Source organism: Mesoplodon bidens, assembly GCF_964165515.1.
Source record: "Mesoplodon bidens genome assembly, chromosome: X".
Taxonomy (NCBI): Eukaryota; Metazoa; Chordata; class Mammalia; order Artiodactyla; family Ziphiidae; genus Mesoplodon; species Mesoplodon bidens.
This window is the reverse complement of record NC_138163.1, coordinates 114,320,216-114,344,273: the sequence shown is the minus strand read 5'-3', so window position 1 is coordinate 114,344,273 and position 24,058 is coordinate 114,320,216. Positions and strand designations below refer to the sequence as shown.

The 24,058-nt window shown below is 47.7% G+C and overlaps 1 protein-coding gene and 3 pseudogenes across 4 annotated transcripts; 3 read left to right on the top strand and 1 right to left on the bottom strand.

Moving 5' to 3' along the window:
- Positions 1-1,762: 1,762 nt before the first annotated feature.
- On the top strand, positions 1,763-13,208 carry LOC308609469 (melanoma-associated antigen B1-like; the record flags this gene model as incomplete). The annotated part of the gene is made up of 4 exons (XM_081223121.1): positions 1,763-2,754; positions 10,978-11,132; positions 11,491-11,525; positions 13,167-13,208. 4 exons carry the CDS (start codon positions 1,763-1,765, stop codon positions 13,206-13,208), a joined length of 1,224 nt encoding a protein of 407 aa, XP_081079247.1.
- Positions 13,209-13,219: 11 nt separating this feature from the next.
- On the top strand, positions 13,220-14,253 carry LOC308608365 (melanoma-associated antigen B3-like; annotated as a pseudogene). Its single transcript has one exon. The product of its transcript is annotated as a melanoma-associated antigen B3-like (transcript).
- Positions 14,254-18,524: 4,271 nt separating this feature from the next.
- LOC308609468 (melanoma-associated antigen B4-like) lies at positions 18,525-21,572 on the top strand (annotated as a pseudogene). The gene is made up of 2 exons: positions 18,525-18,571; positions 20,935-21,572. The product of its transcript is annotated as a melanoma-associated antigen B4-like (transcript).
- Positions 21,573-23,296: 1,724 nt separating this feature from the next.
- On the bottom strand, positions 23,297-23,802 carry LOC308609467 (ubiquitin-conjugating enzyme E2 D3-like; annotated as a pseudogene). Its single transcript has one exon. The product of its transcript is annotated as a ubiquitin-conjugating enzyme E2 D3-like (transcript).
- Positions 23,803-24,058: the final 256 nt, after the last annotated feature.

Here is a 24,058-nt window from a genome sequence, read left to right as displayed (position 1 = left end):
GAATCTCTGCCTGCCTGTCAGCATTGCAAGTCCACACACCGTTGTAGGTAGAGAGACAAGAAAATTTTCTTTCTAGTGGGTCTCGGGGAGTTGGGGGTCCTTAGTACGAGGGGATAGACTTCAAGTCAAGACACAGAGGATGTCCAAGTCCTGCTGTGCGTCAGGGTGAGGACACTGAGGGATGATGTAGATGAACACCCACCCAAAGCAGTGGGGTCCCACAAACTCCGCCCCCCTCGGCCCTGGGAAACCCCAGGTAAGAGGTAGCCTGATGTGTCACCCCTCACTTCCAGCCCCAGGGAGCCAGGCAGATGTGGGCCTTGATCTGAGGCCCGAAGACTCAGGTGGGCTGAGGGAGGAGAGTAGATGCCGTCAGAGTGAGGGCGAAAGAGGCCAACGACGCCGGAACAGTGGGGTCCCGCGGGGTCCAGCCCCTGCTACCAACCCAGGGAGGGCATGGACGGGGGTGAACGGAAGGGGCCCACCCTTTCTTTCATCTCGGGGATCTCAGGAAGGTGAGAATCTTAAGGTAATGCAGGCGAACTCAGGTCAGCGGAGGGAGGATTTCCGGGGTTTGCCAGGACTCACGGAGAAGATGCTGAGGACTGTGGGGAACTCCACCCCCATGCCAGCGGGGACCCCGCTGAGTCCCTCTGCATTGTCGTTCCGAGGCGCCCCCGGGCACAGATGTCAGGCAGAAGTGCCCATCCGTTCCCCAGTCGGAACTCACAGGGAAGTAAGCATCTTGGTGTGATGGGTCAGCAGAGGGAGGAACCGTAGACCCTCCCCTGAGTGAGAAATGGGCACCGTGAGGGAGGAGCCCGCGTTATAGGGCCTCAGCGTGCCTGCTGCAGCTTCAGCCTCTGGACGCTAGGGACGCTGTGGCCAGGTAAGGCCATCCTCACGTCCACCGTTCGGTCTCAGGGAGCTGTGGGCCTTACTGTGAGGAAATGTCCTCAGGTCCCCCAGATCCTCCCAGGAGACCCAGTGGGGACCGTGCATGACGACTGAAGGTAGCACAGCCCCCTTCCACCGAATCAAAGGAATAATAAAGAGTCCTGCCCAGGCCTCTGCTCAGCCCTTGAAGGCCCAGAGCACGGTTGTCAGGCGGAGGCTCCTCATTTCTGTGTATCATCTCTAAGGGAGATGAGATCCTTCGTCTGAAGGTGCCACACCAGGGGCAGAAGCACAGCGGGGGTGTGGGGGGTCCCAGACCCTTGGTATCGACAAGATGAGGACGCTGAATGGTTGAGGACCAACGAGTTCAGGACAGAGCAGGCCCCACAGCACTGTCAGCGCTGTGCACCCCGACAGTGTCCATGACTCAGTTCCTTCTCGTGGGCCCCGGGGAGCTTTGAGGTGTCTCCTTTAGAGCAGCACAGGGAAGAGGTCCCGGCCCTACCAAGAGTCGATGTGACAATCCTGTTTGTGAACGAAAGGGACCCTTGGAACCCAGAGAGGGCCTACCCTACCAGGATCTGTGGTCACCGCCGTCAGCCACAGGCAGGGCTGGCAGGCTGTAGCCTGAGGCTCACTCACTGTCGCTTCTTACGCTGGGTTCTCAGGGGACAGGCTGAGCAAGAACGAGGGCCCAGTGGTTCCTAGAGCAGAGCCCTCAAGGAAACGTGCGGAGCGGCCTTCTTCAAGTCAGGGTGGTACCTCCCTGCTGAAGGTGCTCACACCCTCTCACCTTCCCTCCTCCAGGTTCCAGCATCACCTGCTCTCCTGGCCACTCCCCCGCTTGCTGTCCCTGCCCATAGTCATGCCTCGGGGGCAGAAGAGTAAGCTGCGTGCCCGTGAGAAGCGCCGCCAGGCCCGGAGGGAGGCCCAGAATCTCGGGGGTGCTCAGGCCACTGCAGCAGAGATAGACGAGTTGCCCTCGTCCCCCGCTTCTGTTTCTCAGGGTACTCCCCCGAGCTCCCCTGCTGCTGGCACTCGCCAGGAGCCTCAGGGAGCCCCAGCCACTAGCTCTCGTGCTGCAGGGGTTTCAGGCCCAGGATCTGATGTACGTGCCAAGGGCCGGGTTGAGGCACGGAAAAATTCCTCCCGGGCCTCAGCCTCCCGTGAGAGCTCTCAGAGAGATCCTCTAACCAAGCAGGTGGGAATGTTGATAGATTTCCTGCTGGAGAAGTATACAGTGAAAGAGCCCATTATAAAGGCAGACATGCTGAAGCTTGTGAACAAAAGGTACAAGGGGAAGTTCCCCGAGATCCTCAGGAGAGCTGCTGAGCGCGTTCAGCGGCTCTTTGGTCTTGACTTGAAGGAAGTCAAGCCGAGTGGTGACTCCTATACCCTTGTCAGCCAGCTAGATGTCAGCGATGATGGCAGTCGGAGCAGTGGCAGGCGGTTTCCGAAGAGTGCGCTCCTGTTGCCTCTCCTGGGTGTGATCCTCTTGAGTGGCAACCGCGCCTCTGAGGAGGACATCTGGGAATTCCTGAGTAAATTCGGTGTTTATGATGGAAGGCGGCACTTAATCTTTGGGGACCCCAGGAAGCTTATCACAGAAGATCTGGTGCAGGAAAAGTACCTGGTGTATCGTCAGGTGCGCCACAGCGATCCCCCGCGCTATGAGTTCCTGTGGGGCCGGAGAGCCCGCGCTGCAACCAGCAAGATGAAAGTCCTGGAGTTTGTGGCCAAGGTCACTGGTGTGGCCCCCAGTGCCTTTCCAGTCTGTTATGAAGAGGCTTTGAGAGCTGAGGAAGGGAGAGCCGAGGCCAGAGCTGTAGCCAGGGCTGACACTACTGCCACTGCCGTGTGCGTCCCAGGGCCACGTCCAGCCTCTCCTCACACCCCTAGTGAGGTCTGAAGCCCAGCCATTCTTCACTGTGTGGTTGGAAAAGCCTGTTAACCGGTGTTCCTGATATGCTTAAATAACTTGTTGACTTTTTCCTGCATTTTTAATTGGTGTTGCTTTCAACAGAAAGTTTATTTCGATTCAAAATATAAGTATGTGAATGACGTGGATCACACACTTATTGCTGTTTGTCAGATTTAGGAGTTAGAATTTTGTTTTTTGAAATGCGAATTGGAAATCCTTAAATCACTTTTGTGGTCCAGAACAAGAATAACATCACTTTAGGATACGAATATCCTTGGAAACATGAAAGAACACCACCCTAAAATAGGATCAGAAGATAGCTAGGTAGCTAGATGGAGAGATAAGATAGATAAGACAGAGAGCTAAAGTAAAAGTTGATCAATTCTTGGTTTGCCTTACTCCATTTAGTCTTTCTTTTGTAAATTTAATAAAAGATATAGACTGGATTTGCTTATGGTTTTCAAGAATGTTTGAGAATATAAATTCTAGCAAATGATTTGTTCATGCCTCTTATTTCACACAAACATTAACTGAGCATCTGCTCTTAAGAAGTCTCTGTGCTTGTACTGGGGATGTTTAGTCAGAAAAGTCCTAGCCTCTGCCCATGCAATTACAGTTTCGCAGAGAAGCTATTATTATGTGGAAAAGGGTGAGATACTCTCTACTTCGAAGAGCAAGTAAAAAAGCAGGGTAAAGAGGGGGTGGAGAGAACATATTCCTTCGTTTTCATTGTTAAAAGCAGAATTTTGGCTGATTGGGAGGATTTTTTCCAGCTAGAATGCTGCATATTCTCTGACATCCCTTAGATGTAAAAAAAAAAAAAAAAAAAAAAATCCCAGCTGGATTGATGGTAACATCTGAGGTCAAGATAATCATAGTAATAACTGCCATTCCCTAATGTCTCAATACAAGACAGGCACAGTGACAGATGCTTTCCATACATCACATATATTCCACCAGTCCTACAAGACTGGTCTTATCAAACTCACTTCACAGGGAGGAGCCTGAGGCTCATAGAGTTAGAGTTTGGTAATGTGCCAAAATTCATAAGGCTGGTAAATGACAGGGGTGGGACTAGACTCCTGGTCTAAATTACTGTAGAGCTCGTACTGTTGTACTCCTCCTACCCTGAGACACACCCTGTGTCTTTTATTTCAGTTGTTTTCCCAGTCCTTCAAACTTTGTCTTAGGTGATAAAAAGAATGGCCTTGTGCTCAAACTACTGGACTGGAATACGTAGCCAGAGCAGTAAGAATACCAAGATATTTGAGAGGTATAAATAAATGAATGAAAGAGACAGTATTCGGTGACAGTATAAGCACCTACATTTGCGATGTTAGATAACCTCAAAAGACTAGGGGCTCTCAAAATCATCCTCACAGTCTCTTCCCTGTAGAAAGTAAATCTATCAGAACAGAAGTGACGTGGGAATCTTCATCTGGCTGATGAGATAGAATCGATCAGTGTACTTTTTTTCCCTGACAGGCTACCACCACCTGTTCTGGGACTCCTGCCTTGTCCTATAGCTTCCCCATCTCACATTACTCCTGGGCCAGGGACCCATTCTCTGTAAGGTTTGCAGAGCGAAAACTGCTCAAGAGTTTGCAGAGATGTGCAATTTCCTCAGCAGGCTTTAATCCAAGAGATAGAAACCAAGACGAGGGCCCCGTGTAGGAGGACTGAGGAGACCAACACCCCAGAATATTGGGGGGTGGTCACTGGGACACCATTCCTGTCTGCTCTCAGACACAGAGGGTCTCAGGCAGACCTGTTAGGCTAACCGTACCCTCACTTATTCTTCAGGCTTCTTGGGGCCATAAGAAATTTGCCTAAGGGCAGAGTTCTCAGGTTGGTAGAGGAGAGCGTGTGAGTCTCTCACAGAAATGACAGTGATAAAGCTGAAGAAAGACCCAGCCAGAGCAGTAGGGTCCCATAAAGTCCCATCCCCTGTAGCAGCCCCTTGAGGTCCAGAACAGTCCTGGCTGCTTGTGACTAACACTTTGAACTCAGGTCGCGGGAAGGTGGGGACTTTGGGGATCAGCAGAGCCCTCAGCCTTAGATCAGCAGAGAATGGAGTCCCAGGAAGTGTGCAGAGTCGTAGTGAAGACCCTGTCTGTGGACATGGGGACCACTCAGTCCACCACTGACAGGGCTACACTTAGCCCCTCCTCTGCTGTTAGGTCTGGGAGGCATAGGCAAGAGCTGGCAGGGTCAAGTGCCCCCTGACTTCTGCCTGCAGGGTGTCAGGGAGGTGAGGACCTTGGTTTCTAGGCTGGCTGTTGAGCAGAGAGTGGAATCCCAGGCGTGACAGTGTCAAAGTAAAAGTCCTGTATGAGGAGTGCGGCAACCAACTACCCCGTCACACATATATCCTTAGAAAGTCCCGCGTCTGTAATTGGCCTTGGGAGGCAATAGACAGGGCTTTCAGGCTAAGTTTATCCCTTATTGCCTGAAGGAGGATGGTTTCAGGGACTTAAAGTCCTTGGACTGATGGGGGAGGCCTCATTCAGCAGAGGAAGGGTACCCAGTTCCTAACAAGAGTCAACATGATGACACTGGCTGACAATGAAAGGATCTCTCCCAGAAAGAAGGGGACCACAGAGAGCACTGTCCCTGTTGTCAGACCTGAGGCTATGTCACTTAGGCATGGTGACATGATGCGTCATACTCACTTCCTCCCAGAGCTCTCATGGAGGTAAGGAACCTCATTAAAATCCATGTGCTCAGTGGCTCTCCTTAGGGTCTCAGGGAATTGTTCCCTGTACATTTTGTTGACAACCTTCAGCATGTCTACCTTCATAATGGGCTCTTTTAGATTTCTGCAGTAGGAATTGCCTGCCGATGCAGGGGACGCGGGTTCATGCCCCAGTCCGGGAAGATCCCACATGCCGCGGAGCAGCTGGGCCCATGAGCCATGGCCGCTGAGCCTGCGCGTCCAGAGCCTGTGCTCCGCAACGGGAGAGGCCACAACAGTGAGAGGCCCGCGTACAGCAAAAAAAAAAAAAAAAAAAAAAAGCCTGAGCATAGTATACGGTAGGTACCTTATATTTAATCAATAAAGACCGAAAGAAAGACTATAAATAAGGAAAAGATCGTCAATTTGTGGTTTGCCTAAATCCTTCTCATGTTTCTTCTTGTAAAAGTAGAAGTTATACACCTGGATTTGCTTAGATTATTCAGGAATATAAGATAAGTTAAATTTTAATGGATTAGGCCACATGCTTACTCTTTTTTAATTTCCCAATCATTAATTGAGAATGAGCTCTTTGGAAGGCTTCATACTAGTACTGTGGATGCTTCCCCCTGCCACCCACCCCAAAAGCCCCCAAACAACAACCACCACAAAAACAAGATCTAGCCCCTGCCCATTGAATTTTAGAGTCTAGGAGCTGCTATTATAAAAAAAAAAAAAGATGGTGAGATACACTCTACAACCTACAGAACAAGTAAAATGTAGGGGTAAAGAGGGCGGGCAGTTGGAGCTGAAAGCAATCAAGTGTAAATGGCCTGAGGCAAGGCAGTTTGGAGCCTTAGGAAAATGCCAAGCCTTCAGTGAGAAGTAATTTTAAGTGAGGTTGCCTGGTGGGCTAGATGAGACTGTGGGAGCGGTGAGCCCGGCCAGACCCTCAGATGGAGGGCCTCACAGAATCCAGAATCCACTGGGCTGGCAATCTTTACCCTGGGTTGTGGGAGCCAGAGACCTCGCCATTGAAAGGGTACTCAATTGTTCTATGTTGTGTGTAATTTGGCAAATTGTAGGCAAGTTCTAGATTTTTGTTGGTAGTTAAATAAATGGAAATCATGGTTATTTAGAAGAAAGGGTAGCGGGTAGGGAAGATACTGGTCAATGACAAAAATTCTAAGGGCTTTGAGTTGTTTCCAACTGGGAAAGATTCTCCCACAAGCGCATTACGTATTATATCCTCTGGTGTGGATGTTACATGATTGTCCTTGCTAGGCAGCATTTTAGTTAATTGTGATTTCTTTGTCTTGCTGTTTGGTTAATGTGCTCAAGTTCATGGGGCTAGTGAAACAGCAGGTAAAACAACTGATCAGCTTAAACTGGTTTTGCCTCCTTAAATAGGGTGTTGAGTAATCAAACCTTGAGTTATTTTACAGAGACAGAACTGCACATCTCCAAGAAGCAACCCATGACCCCAGGATGACCTTCCGTCTGCAGAACTCAGAGAATAGAAATGTTGCCTGGAGAGCCCGTGAAAGTCCTTCAGTTAAGGAAAAGCTGGCCTCCAGCAGCATGTGTAGCTTATATGGACTAATTCAAGACTAGCCAATTAGCTTCCAAGTTTGAAATTACCCTAACCCCTTAAATTTCACCCAGACCGCTGGATTGAGGTGAGATTTGAGAGCCTTGTCTCCTGTGTTAGTCGGCCTTGCAGTAAAGCTCTTTTCTCAAAAACTGTTGCCATAGTGTTGGCTTCTGCGCACACAGGGCAGTGAGCCCTTGTTCAGTAAGTTTTGGCAACCCAGGTGAGATTTAGGTCTTGTGACCGCCTGCCTGAGGCACTGTAGCCCCTGGCAGAGTGTGGGCCCTCGGCACCAACCTTGAGTAGCCACCTAGACTGAATTTGTCTAGAAGGTCGGCTTTTGGGTTCCTGCTTCCCCGCCATGGCGCTCCAGGCTCCTCAGGCTACTTTCACTTTTGAGAAAAGAAACAGCTCCTGGATCAGACGTCTTTTGGGTGAGTAACCTTGTTAAAATGTGCCTGTACCTAAATTGTCTAATAATCTCGTCGGAATTGTGGGTTAGAGTCCTGCCTGGTGGGGGGGGAGTTTTTTTTTGGTCAGGATAGAGTCCAGGTTAGAGTCCTAAGGCTAGGATCATGGGCTAGAGTGCCACCCTCAGAGAGACAGTACAAAAGGTTACAGATGCTGAGGTACTCAAAGGATTGGGTTGAAGTCCCAGGCCTTTGGATTTGTTTGCCTATGTTTGTTTAGGTCTGACTGTTACATTTGTTAGGATTGGCTAATGGGAGTTGGCTACTGGATGACTGTGGCAAAACGTTATTAAACCTGATTGATATTAATGAGGGTCCTCTGACTCAGGAGATAAAAGACCTTGCTCCTGGACTGGAAACCTTGCTTTACAGGGTGATGGGGTTTTTCACCCATGCCTGAGATGATTGCCCAGAGGTGGTGTTACACGTGTATATTCCTTTTTTGTTATTATTTGTTTGTTTTATTGGAGAATAGTTGATTTACAATGTTGTGTTAGTTTCAGGCGTACAGCAAAGTGAGTCAGTTATACATATACATATATTCTTTCTTTTTCAGATTCTTTTCTCATATAGGTTATCACAGAATATTGAGTAGAATTCCCTGTGCTATACAGTAGGTCCTGGTTGGTTATCTGTCTTATATATAGTAGTGTGTATGTTAATTCCAAGTTCCTGATTTATCCATTGCCCCCACCACGTTTCCCCTTTGGTAACCATAAGTTTGTTTTCGATATCTGTAAGTCTGTTTCTGTTTTGTAAGTAAGTTCGTTTGTGTCATTTTAAAAAACTAGATTCCACATATGAGTGATATATGATATTTGTCTTTCTGTGTGACTTATTTCACTTAGTGTGATAATCTCTAGGTCCGTCCATGTTGCTGCAGATGGCATTCTTTCTTTCTTTTTTTATGACTGAGTAATATTCCGTTGTATATATGTACCACGTAGTTTTTATCCATTCCTTTGTCGATGGACATTTAGGTTGCTTCCCTGTCTTGGCTATTGTAGATAGTGCTGCAGTGAACATTGGGGTACGTGTACCTTTTCAAATTATGGTTTTCTTTGGATATGTGCACAGGAGTGGGACTGCTGGATCACATGGTATTTTTTTTTTAACTTTATTGGAGTTTAGTTGATTTACAATGTGTTAGTTTCAGGTGTACAGCAAAGTGATTCAGTCACACATATACATATATTCGTTCATTTTCAGATTCTTTTCTCATACAGGTTATCACAGAATAGGTCCTCGTTGGTTATCTGTCTTACATATAGTAGTGTGTATGTTAATCCCAAGCTCCTGATTTATCCACCCCTCGTGCCCCACGTTGCCCCTTGGGTAACCATAAGTTTGTTTTCGATATCTGTAAGTCTGTTTCTGTTTTGTAAATAAGTTCATTTGTGTCATTTTCTTTTTCAACACATTTTTTTAACATCTTTATTGGAGTATAATTGCTTTACAATGGTGTGTTAGTTTCTGCTTTATAACAAAGCGAATCAGCTATACATACACATATATCCCCATATCTCTTCCCTCTTGCATGTCCCCTGCATTGGCAGGCAGATTCTTAACCACTGCACCACCAGGGCAGTCCCGGAATAAAGTTTTTGTCTCAAAAGCCAGTGCCATAGTATTGGCTTCTATGCATGTCAGGCAGTGAGCCCTTGCTGGGTAACACTAGTAAATGACAGGCCTGGGACTAGACTCCTGGTCTGAATTCCTCTAGATCTCACACTGTTATACTCCTCTTGGCCTAAAGCAGAGCTTGTATTCCTTGACACTCAAATGTATCTGGGGATAAAGATAAGGACTGTGTGGCTAAAGAACGGGATTGGAATCTATCCAAAGCATTGAAGAATACCTCAGTAAATGCCAGTTAGGAATAAGGAGGAGGAACAGGAATAAGGAGAAGAAACAGATGCTGCTCAGTGACAGTAGGATCATCTCTATATGCAGTGTCAGACAACCTCAGTCAGGGGAAGCACAAAACCATCCTGGGCAGCTCCTTTCCTTTAGAAGTATGCACATATCTCAGATGCTGTGAGTTGGGTTCTAGGTCACCGCAATAATGCGAATATTGCAATAAAGTAAATCCCATGAGATTTTGGGTTTCCCAGTGCTTATAAAAGTTGTTAATCCTATTGTACACTTACTAGACAGTGTCTAAAAAAAGGCACACATCTTAATTTAAAAATACAAAACAGTTACCATAATAACAAAGATAACTGAGCAGAGAACCCTAAGAAAATAATGGAAGAGTTTAAAATATTTCAAGAATTAACAAAATGTGGCCCAGGGACCCCACGTGAACACATGGTGTTGGGAAAACGGCGCCCATTCACATGTTCAATGCACGGTCACCACAAACTTACAATTCGTAATAAAACAGAATATCTGTGAAGCATGATTAAGTGAAATACGATAAAAAGAGGTATGCCTATAAATCAGTTAAAACAAGTCACAGGTGAGGCTAATTCTGGCTATTGAGAAGGACAGGTTAGCATTCTTTTTCTCTGGGAGCCCACCCCTGTCCTGGGCCCCCTGCCTTATGTTGCATTTTCCCCATCTCACGTCAAGTCTGGGATATGAAACTACAAGGTTTGCATTAGGTACACTGCTCAAGAGTTTGCAGGGATGTGGCATTCCCCAGGAACCTTTTAATCCAAGAGATAGACAAAAGGAACACGCCCCCACCCCCCGAAATGAGTGAGGACTGGAGAGACAACCACGGCAAAATATAGGTCATTCAGAGACCTGCCCAAACGTTCTCTCAGACCTAGAATGCCCAGGCAGGGCATCCTCTCTTATAAGTCTCATAGTTCTCAGCGAGGTCAAAGTCTTGGTCTAAGAAGAACAGCCTCAGTTCAGTAGAGGGAGAAGCTCAGGTTGGAGGGTCAGGGAGGATCAGGTCCCAGGACTGGCCAGGAGTACGGTGGGGTCCCTGAGTGAGGAAAGAGGTATCACTAGACCCACAAATGAGGGGGCTTTACAGACCCCTGCCCCCATTCTTAACCACGAGAGGCCCCAGGCAGCAGAGCTCTAGGGATGAGAAGCCTCCTCGTTTCTATCTGTCTGGTCTCGGCGAGGGAAGGGCTTTGTCTATCAGGATCAGCTCCCACTTCTGCAAGGGAAGGGGTCTTGGCCATAACCAGACAAACCAGGGTCAGGGTGAGGACCTCAGTGCTAATGAGAAGGTCTCTCTCCCAAGGAGGGAGGCTCACAGGGTGGCGCCCCTCTTGTCAGGCAGAGATGGTCAGAACAACGCCCTGCCTTCCCCACTAGGGACTCGGGGATGTGAGGGCTTTGTTTGGAGGCCGGAGGACTCGGGACCACAGAGGGAGGGGTCACGGGCTCTAATAGACGGCACGGAGAGAACCGCGAGGGAGGATCAAGGGGCGGCTGACCTCTGAACCCCGGGGTCCCGTAGAGCCCCGCCCCTCGCGTCAGCCATTGGAACCCCACGCAAGGCAGCCGTTAACCGAAGTGGCTCGCACACTTCTGCTCCGGGGGCGAGGAGCCGGAAGGTTGTCCACGGCGTTTGTTCGGCCAAGGGCGGATTCCCAGGACTGATCTGCAGTCAAGGTGAGGACCTGAATGCGGACCCAAGGGACCCTTCCCCCCTCCCGTAACACAGGTGACCCCCACAAATCCCGCCTCTGTGATCAAACGTGGAAGGTTCCCGAAAAGCTGTTAGGCTGAGTTCTGCCTGGAAATTCTCAAGGGGGAAAGCCTTAATCTAAGAGAGAATTTCCCGATTCTGTACATGAAGGAAACCTAGGCCCTAAGTGAAGTCAAGGCGGGGTGGGGGCGGGGCCTGAGTGCTAATGAGGGAGTGGAGATGGCAACAGAGCCGCACCCATGCACTCAGTTCCCGGAGGCTCCAGGCCCGGGGGGCGGTCATAGGTAGCAGGCCCGGACTTCCCCCCCCCCCCACCCCCAGGAGCTCAAGGAGGTGAAGCTTGTGGGCACAGTTCGGTAAAGGGAGGAGTCCCAGGCTCTGACAGATTCCAAGATGGGGGCTCTGTATGTAGGACCTAGGGACCGCCGGCTCCAGAACACTGGAGTGCCACAGACCCCCGCCCCTGCTGTCAGCTGTCGGAGACCCTGAGTAGTCGTGGCCGGATGTGAGTCATCCTGACTTCGGCTTCAGAGGTTCCAGCAAGTGAGAACTTTGATCTGAGGGCCATGCCTCCGGCCGGGCAAGAGAAAATTCCCAGTGCTGGCCTGGAGTCAAGGTGAAGACTTTGAGTGGGGAGTGAGGGGTACCACTCGGCCCGTAACAAACTGCGCTAAGTCTCGCTGCTGCTGTAGGCCCTGGGAAGCCCCAACAGAGCCCTCCAACCGAGTTCTGCCTGAGATGTCTCGGGGATGGGAGGGCCTCGGTCTAGGGAGTAGCTCCGTCTTGCAGAGGGAGGATACCTAGGTCCTAACAGAGGTGAAGGTGAGGACCCTAAATACTAATGAGGGGGCCTCTCCCCATTTAGGGGTGGCATCACAAAGCAGCGCCCCTACACTTGTGGGAGGCTCCAGCCAGGGGTAGTCATATATGTAGGACCCTGACTTTCCCCTCTAGGGACTCGGGGAGTTGAGGGCTTTGCTCTGAGGCTGGACTGCCCAGGTTACTGGTGGGAGGAGTCCTAAATCCTATGCAGAGTTCAGGTCAGAGACCTGAGTGAGGACTGAGGTGAACACCGACTCTAAAATGTAGGGTCTCATAAATTCTGCCCGTGTTCTGAGTAGAAACCCAGAGTATCTGTCAAGCTGAAGCCCTCTTCTCACTTGTCTGGAGAGTTCAGAGATGTGAGGGTGTTGGACTAATTGAACAGCCTCGAGTCTGCAGAGGGAAGAGACCCAGGGCTTTCTAGGAGTCAGGGTGAGGACCCTGAAAGAACAGTGATGATACCACTCACCCACAAACAGAGGAGACTAACAGAGAGGGCCCCCCCTCCTTGCTTGCAGCGCTGGGGAGCCCAGGTATGGAAGTCAGGTGTATGTGAGCCCTCCTTTTTTTCTGATGGTATGAGATTGGTGAGAGCCTTTGAGAAGAGGTACATCAGATCAGACGCAGGTATCCCAGGCCCTACCTGGAGCCAAGGCAAGGACCCTGAATGAGGACTGAGGACCCCAAGGAGCCCAGGACAGAGTCCCATAGAGCTGTCAGCTGTGGGTGCCCCCCTGCAGGGGCGCTGGGCTGAGGTGCCCCTTCACTTCTTCTTAAGGTATCCCAGGAAGATGAGGACCTGGGCCTGAGGTATAAATTTAGAGCAGCGCAGAGGAGGGGGCCCAGGCCCTGTGCAAAGTTGATACGATGGTCCTGAATATGAACTGAGGGGACCCCAATGCTCCAGAGTAGAAGGGGCTCCACAAGGACTAGATAATTGCCCACTGCTGCTCTCGGCCCCAGTAAGCACCAGGCAGGGCTGGCAGGCTGCAGCCTGAGGCTCACTTTAATTATTTCCACAGGGTTCTTAGAGGACAGGGTGATGAGCACAGGAGTCCTGTGTGTTCGCAGAGCAGTGCCCACACGGAAACCTGCAGAGTGGCCCTCTTAAAGGCAGGGGGGTACCTCCCTGCTGTAGGCGCTCACACCCTCTCATCCTCTCTCCTCTCTGCCAGATCACCCGCTGTCCTACCTGCATTCCTGCCTGTTGTCCCTGACCACAGTCACCATGCCTCGGGGTCAGAAGAGGGAGCTCCGCACCCGTAGGAGACGCCGCCAGGCCCAAAGTGGGACCCAGGGTCTGACGGGTGCTCAGGCCACTGCAGCCGAGGAGGAAGCCGCCTCGTCGTCTCCTCCTCCTCCTCTTGGAGTTACTACTCCGAGAAAGCCGGCTGCTAAGTCACGTAGCACTCTCAAGAGTCGTCAGAGGGCCCTAGCCACCACCACTAAGCCTGCAGGTGTTTCTCCCACAAGATCATCCGAAGGAGCCAAAGGCCAAATGGAGCAAAAGCACAGTTCCTCTCAGGCCCCGTCTCCGCCGTGCAGTCTCGAAAAGGCTCTCGAAGGCAGACAGTGAATTTGTTGGTGCAGTTCCTGATGCACATGTGTAAAAAGAAAAGGCCTGTTACAAAAGCACATATGCTGAAGTTTATCAATAAGAAGTGCCAAAAGCAATTCCCTGAGATCCTCAGAAGAGCTTGTTTCAGCATGGAGGCGGTATTTGGTGTTGACTTAAAGGAGGTCGACCGTACCAAGCATTCTTATACCTTTGTCAGCAAAATGGCTCTCCCTGACAATGGGACCATGGGTTGTGGCAGGGGATTACCCAAGACCGGTCTCCTGATGTGTCTCCTGGGTGTGATCCTCATGAAGGGCAACTGTGCCACAGAGGAGAATATCTGGGAATTCCTGAATAAGATGAGTGTCTATGCTGGGAAGAGGCACTTCTGATTTGGGGAGCCCAAGAAGCTCATCACCCAAGATTTGGTGAAGCTGAAGTATTTGGAATACCGGCAAGTGGCCAACAGTGATCCAGCACACTACGAGTTCCTGTGGGGCCCGAGAGCCCACGCCGAAACCAGGCAGATGAAAGTGCTGGAGTTCCTGGCCAAGATCAATCACACCATCCCCAGGGCCTTCCAATCTTGCTTTGAAGAGGCTTTGAGAGATGAGGAAGAGAGAGCGCGAGCCGGTGGATCTTCCAGGGTTCTGTCCAGCTCCTGCCACACAGAATCTGAGGCAGATTCTGCACTTTGCGGCTGAAGAGAGTGTTCAGTGTTCCAAGTAGTGTAGGGCTGGGTGTGACGGAGGGAACAGTGTATAATACCTTTGTGTCCCTGTTCTGTATGGGGAATTTGGAAATACGTCTGTGTTTTTGTTTTTTGCTGTCTTTCAAAGGTTAACTCCTAAATGAAATCTTAAAACCTTAGTGTTTTTAAGGTTTTAAGAATAAGGTTTAAGAATAAGGTTTCAAGAATAAGGTTTAAGAATAAGAGTTTTGCTGTTTTGTAAAACAGATTGGGAAAACTTCCATCTCTTTAGTAATTTGGTGGAAGATAACATGGCATTGCAATATGCAATTCCTTGAACATGTGAAGAAGTTAAATATAGTATAGTATAGTAGTATACTGTAGTATCGTATAGAAAAAGTAAGATGGTCAATATTTGGTTTCCTAATTCCTTTTACTCTGTTTTATAAAATTATATAAATAACAGTATGTGCTTGGCTCATTCAAAAATGTAGAATTAAATCATAATAAAGTAGACCTCATGCTCACAGGCTCATTTATTCCCCATACATGAATTGAGCATCTGCTCTTAGAAGGCTCCTTGCTAGGACTGTGAGAGCTGAGAAGAAAGAAGGCCTAGCTACTGACCATAAACTTATAGAGTCAAGAAGCAGCTATCATATAAAGGAAACGGTGATGTATACTCTAAGACCAAAAGGACAAATGAAAAGACAGGATAAGAAAGGAGGGGGGTGGTTTCACATGATAGCAGTCAAATGTAAATTCCCTGATGCAAGGCAGTGGTGGGCCTTGGGAAAATGTAAGTCCTGCAGTGGGACGTAATTATAAGTCAGGTGTGTGGTGGGCTAGATGAGACTGATAATTTTGAGCAGGGGCCAGATCCTCAGCTGGTGGGCTGTATAGTTGAAGGACAAAGCCTGGAATGGGAAACTGCCCTTAGCAGTTACAGGCACACTTCATTTTGTTGCGCTTTGCTTTATTGTATTTCACAGATACTGCTTTTTCTTTTCCTCTTTAACAAAGTGAAGGTTTGTGTCCACCTTGCTTCCAGCAAGTCTTTCAGCACCATTCTCCCAACAACGTATTCTCACTTCATGTCTCTGTGTCACATTTTGGTAATTCTCACAATATTTCACACCTTCCACCAGCCAAAAGATGGACTCGCTGAAGGCTCAGGTGATGGTTAGCATTTTTTTTTAGCAGAAAGGTATTTTTTAATTAAGGTATGTACATTGTTCTTAGACATAATGCTATTGCACGCTTCATAGACAGCAGTATAGTGTAAACATAAAGTTTATAAGAGCACTGGGAAACCAAAATATTCTTGTGACTCACTTTATTGTGCTATTCGCTTTATTTTGGGGGTCTGGAACCAAACCTGCAGTATCTTCAAGGTCTCCCTATACTCTGGGGTTGTAGGTAGATCAGAGAGAAATCACCTGAGGCAGGAATAGAATGTGTCCTGTGCTCTTGTCCCAGTGCAGGTGAACACTATGCAAATTAGATGTTTTATTCACGTCATGTCTCCAGGGAGCTTCTGAGAAATAAGGGTGGTACTCCCCTGAGGTGGGATGCCCAGAAGCCACTGGACTGGCACTCTTTGCCCTAGTTGGGGGAGCCAGAGCCCACTCCACTAACAAAAATCATTCAAATTAAGTTATCTTGATTGTAATTTGGCAAACTCTAGGCAAGGAATAGATATTCGTGTGTGGTTAAATGAATGAAAGTGGGAGTGGTTCCCAAAGAAGGGCAACTGAGAGGGAGGTGAGTTTTTGGTCCGTGAAACATTTTAGAGCTTCGTGTTGCATCTACTGAGGAAGTCTACCTCATGTTGACCTTGAATGACATACTCTTAACAGGGAAGTAACTAGTTTTCCTTGCTGAGCAGGATTTTGCCGGATAGGGGTTTCTTTGCCCTAGAGCCCTGCTTATTCTCTGGCATCTCCTGGATTGAAAGTTACATCTCAGTGTAGTGGGTTGAAACTCCAGGGGACAAATTAATCAGAGTAAGAACTGGCATCCTTGAAAGTCTCAGTACCGGCCAGGCAATGGGCCAGGCACTTCACAGGCATTCTACAAATTCTATCAGTCCCCAAGACAGAGCTTCTCAAACCCATTTCACAGATGAAAAGACCGAGGCTCACAGAGTTTGGTAATGTGTTCAATTTCACACAGCTGTTAAGTGACAGTGTCCTGGCCTAACTAAGTCTGACGCCCACACTTTTCCATTCCTCCCAGCCCGAGGCCAACTTTGTGTTCCATAATTCACCTTACTTCTCACTCAGTACAAAATATATCTCAGGTGATAAAAAGGAGGACCCTGTGCCCAAAACACTGGGTGGGAATACGTAAGCACAGCAATAAGCGTATCAAAATAGTTGAAAAGGGTGAAGAAAGCAGAGGAAGATATTTAGTGACAGTATGATCATCTATGTATCCAAAGTCAGATAGCCTCAAAAGATCGGGCTCAGAAAATCATGCTGGACAGCCCTTTGCATTTGGAAGTTAAATCTATTCAAAGAGAAGTTACATAAAGGGCTAAGTCTTGCTGGTAAAGAGAAGGGCAAAACCGATGTATTTTTTTTCCTTGACAGCCCATCCACCCTGCCTTGTGTTACAACTTCCCTACTTCACATCACCCCTGGGACGGAGACCCAGTCTCTGAAGGGTTTGCAATAGGGAAACTGGTCAAGAGTTTGCAGGGATGGGCCCTTTAATCAAGAAACAGGAGCCACGATGAAGGGCCCCTCACGGGTGGCCTGGGGAGAGCAACATGCCAGGCAAAGTTGTCAGCCTGAGCATGCTCTCACTTACTCTTCAGGGTTCTCAGGGCCTTGTGAGTCCTACCTAGGAGGATGAGCTCAGGTCAGTAGAGGGAGGAGCCCCAGTCTCTGCCACATGTGATGGTGAGGACACTGAATGAGGAATGAAGGAAGCACACCTGCCAGCCCCGAACAGTGTGTCCCATGGACTCCCGACCCTGCCGTCAGCCCTCGGAGTCCCCAGACAGCCTTGGCAAGATGTGGCTGAACCTGATTTCCACGTAAGAGGTTGAGAAAGTGAAGACTTTGGCCTGAGGTTGGGCAGCTCAGGTCAGTAGGGAGAGGATTTCCAAGGTGCGCCAGGAGGAAGGTGAGCACCCTGAAGAGTTCAGGGCCCACCAAACCCATATCAGCGGAGACCTCACAGAATCCTCCCTGTTGCCGTGACAGATCCTGGTGTAAATGTCAGGGAGAGATGGCCTCATATCCTTCTCAGGGATAACAGAAAAGTGCGGAACTTGGTCTGAGGGGGAGGTCCCAGGGCAGCAGAGGGGGGAACCTTAGGCCTTCGCGTGAGTGAGATTTAGGGCACTGAGTTAGAACCCTGAGTGGGATCACCATCATATGGTCTCAGCCTGCCTGACACAGTTGTCACTCATGGCATGGCAGGTGTGGCCAAGTAAGGCCACCCTCACCTCCTCCTAGTGGATCTCAGGGAAATAAGAGCCTTCCTCTGAAGAGATGTGCTCAGGTCGAGAAAGAGGGGAGCCTCAGGCCCTGCCAGGAGTCAGATCAAGGAAACTGAGTGAGGACTGAGAGGCCCACCCACTCTTGGATAGAGGGGAAAACTGGCCCTGCGCCTGCACTCAAGACTTAAATCCCCAGGGAAGGGTGTGAGGCTGAGCAACAACCACCACCCCCATCGGTGTTTTCTTTAGTTCACTTTATTGTTTTTAAAGCAGTTTTAGGTTCACAGCAAACTGGAGCAGAAGGTACAGACTTCCCATGTACCCTCCTCCCTGACACAGCGCACACCGCCCCCCGCTACCAACACCCCCCATCAGAGTGGGCCGCTCGCTGCGATCTGTGAAGCTGCATTGACACATCATTAGCACACAAAGTCCAGAGTTACCTTAGGCTTCATTCTTGGTGTTGTACGCTTTGTGGGTTCCGACGAACGTGGGATGACTTGTACCTACCATCATAGTGTCATACAGAGTAATTTCACTCCCCTGAAAATTCTCTGTGCTGTATTCATCCCTCCCTGCCCCCAACCCCTGGCAACCACTGGTCTTTTTACTTTTTCTATAGTTTTGCCTTTTTCCAGGATGTCCTGTAGTTGGAATCACGCAGCATGTCGCCTTTTAAGATTAGTTTCTTTCACTTAGTCGTACACATCTAAGGTTCCTCCATGTCTTTTCACGGGTTGATAACTCAGTTATTTCTAGCACTGAACGGTATTCCATTATTTATCCATTTACCTGCTGAAGGACACCTTTGTTGCTTTTAAGTTTTGGCAATTATGAGTAAGGCTGCTATAAACATCGGCGTGCAGGTGTTTGTGTGGATGTAAGTTTCCAACTCATTTTGGTAAATACCAAGGAGCATGATTACTAGATTGTATGGTAAGAGTATGTTTAGTTGGTGTTTTAAAAAAGCAACTTATCGAGGTAGGATGGACACACGAAAACCGTACATATTTAATGAATACAAATTGATGAGTTCGGAGATAGGTATCCACTTGTGAAACTATCAGTCACCACAGTTTATGCCATAAACATATCTATGACCTCCAAATGTTTCCTCCCACCCTTTTTATTGTGTGTGTGTGGTAAGAACACTGACCGTGAGATTTAACCTGTTAGAAAGTGTACCGTATAGTTTTCTTAACTGTAAGCTCTATGCTGTATAGTAGATCCCTAGGACTTACCTTGCATAACTGAAACTTTGTAACTTTTGATGAAAACCTTCTCATTTTCCCCATCTCCATAGCCCCTGGCAACCACCACTCTACTCTCTGCTTCTCTGACTTTGACTGTTTTAGATTCCTCATATAAATGACATCATGTAGTATTTGTCCTTCTGTGTCTGGCTTATTTCACTGGAACATAAAGTTCTCTAGATTTATTCACGCTGTCATAGCTGGAGAAGTTAGCTTCTTTTTAAAGCTGAATGATATTCCGTTGTATGTATACTTTACACTTCCTTTATCCGTTCATCCATCGGTGGACATTTAGGTTGCTTCCATAGCTTGGCTGTTACGACTCATGCTGCAGTGAACATGGGAATGCAGGTATCTCTTCAAGGTCCTGATTTCAATTCCTTTGGATAGTAGTGGGATTGCCGACAATATCATATGCTATTTTTGATTTTTTTGAGGAGCCTCCATACTGTTTCCCATAGTGGCTGGACCAATTTCCATTCCCACCAACAGTATCGAATACGTTTAGTTTACTAAGGAGCTTGCAAACTGGCTTCCAAAGTGCCTATACCATTTGCATCACCACCGACAATGCAAGCGTTCTTATTGAATCACACCCTCACCAGCGTTTCCTGCGGTCAGTCCTTTGGATTTTGGCATGTAGTGGTATCTGGTTGTAATTTTAAGTTGCAGTTCCCTAATGGTATATGATGGTGCGCACCTTTTCGTATGCTTGTTTGCCATCTGTACATCTTCCTCAGTGAGGTATCTGTTCATATCTTTTGTCCATTTTTTTAATCGGGTTGTTAGTTTCCTTCTTATTGAATTTTAAGAGTTCCTTGTATATTTTGGATAAAAGCCTTCATCAGATCTGTCTTTTGCAAATATCTCCTCTGAGACTGTAGCTCATCTTCTTGTTCTCTTGATGGTGTATTTTTGCAGATTAGAAGTTTAAGGGAATGAAATCTCGCTTGTCAATTATTTCTTTCATGGATCCACATCCCATTTTATATGAGTTCTGGAAGGAGGTGAGATCCTCGGTCTGAAGGTCCAGCCCCCAGTGAGCAAAAGGAAGAGTCCATGACCCTGTGCGGTATCCAAGTGAGGACTCCAAATGACCACTTGGGATCTGACAAGCTCAGGACAGAGAGGTACCCACGGAGCTTTAACTGCTGGGTTCCCCCTGATAAGAGTGGTGGGCTGAGGTGCCCCTGTCACTTCCTTCTTGTGGGTCCCGGAGAGCTTCGGGGTGTCAACTTTAGAGTCACAGAGAGGGGAGTTTCCAGGCCTTGCCAAGAGCTGTCACGATAATCCTGAAGCTAAACACAGAGGACTCCCTACACTGAAAAACACAAGTGGCCCCACTATCAACCCTGCTGTCACCCTAGTCAGTAAAACACAGGGCAGGCAGGCTGCAGCCTAAGGCTCACCGTTCCTCCACTGGGTTCTCGGGGACAGGTTGACCAGGAGAACAAGAGCCCTGCAGAGTCCTAGGGCAGTGCCCTCAAGGGAACCTGCAGAGATGGACTTGGTTAAAGCTTATGTGGAATCTCCCTGCTGAAGGTCCTCACACCATCTCATTCTCCCTCCTCTTCCCTCCTCCAAGTGCGGGCATCACCCACACTCCTGCCTGCTGTTCCTGATCACACTCATCATTCCCTAGGGTCACAAGAGTAAACTCAGTGCTCGTGAGAAATGCCAGCATGCCCGGGGTGAGACCCAGGATCTCCAGGGTGCTCAAACCACTCAGCAGGAAAGAGTCCCCCTTCTCTTCCTCTCCTGTTTTGGGGATGTTTCCTTGGACTCCCCTGTGGCTGGCATTCCTAGGAGCCTCAGAGATCCACATCCACCATCATTACTTCTCAGCTGTTCCATGCACAATGTCTGAAAAAGATGTCAAGAGCCAAGATGAGAAAGTGCACGTCGCTCTAAAGCCTCAACCTCCACTGAGAGCTTCCGGAAAGACCTTCTAACCAGGAAGGCAGGGATGTTGATGCAATTCCTACTGCAGAAATATAAAAGAGCCCATTACGAAGGCAGACATGCTGAAGGTTGTCAACAAAATGTACAGGGAACAATTCCCCGAGATCCTAAGGAGAGCCACTGAGCACACGGAACTGGTCTGTGGCCTTGACTTGAAGGAAGTCAAGCCGAGTGGTCACTCCTATGCCCTTGTCAGCAAGCTAGACCTCACCAACGATGGGAGTCTGAGCAGTGGCTGGGGGTTTCCGAAGGATGGGCTCCTGATGCCTCTCCTGGGTGTGTGATCTTCTTGAATGGCGACCGTGCCTCTGAGGAGGAGATCTGGGGATTCCTGAATATGAGGGACGTCTATGGTGGAAGGAGGCATTCAATCTTTGGGGAGCCCAGGAAGCTTATCACAGAATATTTGGTGCAGGAAAAGTGCCTGGTGTATCATCAGATGCGTGACAGCGATCAAGAGCCCAAGCTGAAACCAGCAAGATGAAAGCCCTGGAGTGTCTGGCCAGGGTCACTGATAGGGTCCCCACTGCCTTCCCATCCTGGTATGAAGAGGCTTTGAGAGATGAGGGAGAGAGAGCCCGAGCCAGGGCTGCAGCCAGGGCTGGCACTACTGCCACGGCCAGTGCACATCCCAGGGCCACATCCAGTCGCTCCTGTCACCCCTAGTGAGGTAGAGGCCGATTCTTCACTGTGTGGTTGGAAAAGCCTGTTAACCAGTGTTCCTGATATGCATAAATTCCTGTTGACTTATTTTTTTGGTAATTTTCAAGTGATTTTCTTTTCAAAAGAAAGTTTATTTAGATTCAGAACGTAAGCTTATGAGTGACGTGGGTCACACACTTATTGCTCTTTATCAGATTTAGAAGTAAGAATTTTGTTTTTTGAAATACAAATTGAAAAATTTTAAATCATCTATGTGATCCAGAACAAGACTGCATGGAATTGGAATAGGGATATCCTTGGTAATGTGAAAGAAGTCCACGGTAGAATAGGATAAGAAGATAGAGAAAAAAAATTAAAGCTGTTCACTTATGGGTTTGGTGTACTCCATCCAGTCTTTCTTTTCCAAAATTTAAAAGATATACACCTTTTAAATTTAGGAAAAGATATATACCTTTTTGCATTTAGGATGTGCTTAAATTATTCAAGAAAATATGAGTTTATGGGACTGTAAATTGATGCAGCCACTGTGGAAAACAGTATAGAGGTTCATCAAAAAATTGAAAATAGAACTACCATGTGATCCAGCAATTCCACTCCCGGAAATTTATCCGAAGGAAAAGAAAACAACAACTTTTTGGAAAAGATATCTGCACTCCCCCCATATTCATTTATTTACCATAACCAAGACATGAAAACAACATAAGTGTTCATTAATGGATGAATGGATAGAGAAAATGTGATACACACTCACACACACAGTCACACTCTCACCCTCCCTCGTATATTATTCAGCCATTAAAAAAATAAATAAATAAAAGGCAATCCTGCCATTTGCAATAACACAGAGGGACAGACAAAGACAAATACTATATGATCTCACTTATATGTGGAAATTTAAAAAAAGAAAAACCACCCAGAGATACAGAGAACAGATTGGCGGTCGCCACAGGTGTGGGGTGGAGGATGGATGAAATGGGTGTAAATGGCCAAACGGTACAAACCATTTACAAAATAAAGAAGTCCTGGGGATGTAATGTACAGCATGGTGACTATAGTTAATAATACTGTATTGTATATTTGAAAGTTGTTAAGAGAGTAGATCTTTTTTAATTGAGGTATAGTTGATGTACAATATTTTATAAGTTTCATGTGTACGCAACAGAGTGATTCACGTGAATTTTTAAAGGTTATATTCCATTTACAGTTATTATCAGATATTGGCTATATACCCTTTGTTGTGCAATATATCCTTGTAGCTTATTGATTTTATACATAGTATTTTGTACCTCTTAATCCCCTATCCTTCCCCTGCCCCTCCCCCTTCCCTCTTCCCACTGGTAACCACTAGTTTGTTTTCTATATCTGTGAGTCTGTCATATTTCCCTTGTTTGCTTTATTTTTGCAATTCTCCATATAAGTGGTATCATACAGTGTTTTTCTTCCTCTATCTCACTTGTTTCACTTAGCATAATACCCTCCAGCTCCATCCATGTTGTTGCAAAATGGCAAAAGTTCATACTTCTTTTATGGCTGACTAGTATCCCATTGTGTGTGTGTGTGTGCGTGTGTGTGTGTGTGTGTGTGTGTGTGTAAAGAAGATGTGGTATATACATCTTGGCAATTGTCAGTAATGTTGCTATGAACATTGGGGTGCGTGCATCTTTTCGAATGAGTGTTTTTTTCCTTTTTTAACAGTAATTTAGAGTTTATTCTAGCTATAATGCAGGTTATTCTGACTTTAAGGTAGCATACATGGCATACCTCTGAGTCCGTTCCTGGGAAATTCTTTTGTACTTCTCTCTCTCTGTTCTGTAGATCCATGCAGTGTATGACACTAGGGGGGTCATCTGGGTTTGGATCATATAGCAGTGAACAAATGGATGAGAGAACTTTCGAAACAATGAAAGGAGGAGGCCACTGTGATCTTAGAATATTGAGACAAATGGTGCCATTAGTGTTAACGTTTGAATGATAAATTCTTGTTGCAAATGCAACCTTAGGTAGTTTGAAGGGGTAGTCTGTAGGAAAATGAATTGTCAAAAGGAATCCACCACCTTGATATGGGTTTTCACTAGCTTCCATAATTGTGGCTTGCCAATGAAACATATTATCCCCAGCTGGACCTGCAGAACGGTGTGCTGGAGGGTCAGGGGCCAAATCACTAAGTTCCTTATTAATCCCTTTCAGCACCATAGTCTGTGCTTTTCCTCTGGCCCCTCACGGTCTTGGTGTGTGCTCAGTGATCCGGCCAAAACTCTTGATTATCCGGGCGGCTGGGAAGGACTGTCTCTTCATCCTATCCTGGCTCTGCCAGACACAGGCACCTTCTTACTAAACAGAGAGGTGGGACTGGGAGGGTGGGGGTCAGAGGCATGCAGACGAAGCTGTGGGGGAAGGGTAGATGAGCGGTGGAAACCCTTAGACTCAGAGAACCATGGAGAGCCTGAAGGAGACCATCCAACTTAGTGAGGGGGTGGGGTTGTTGTTTT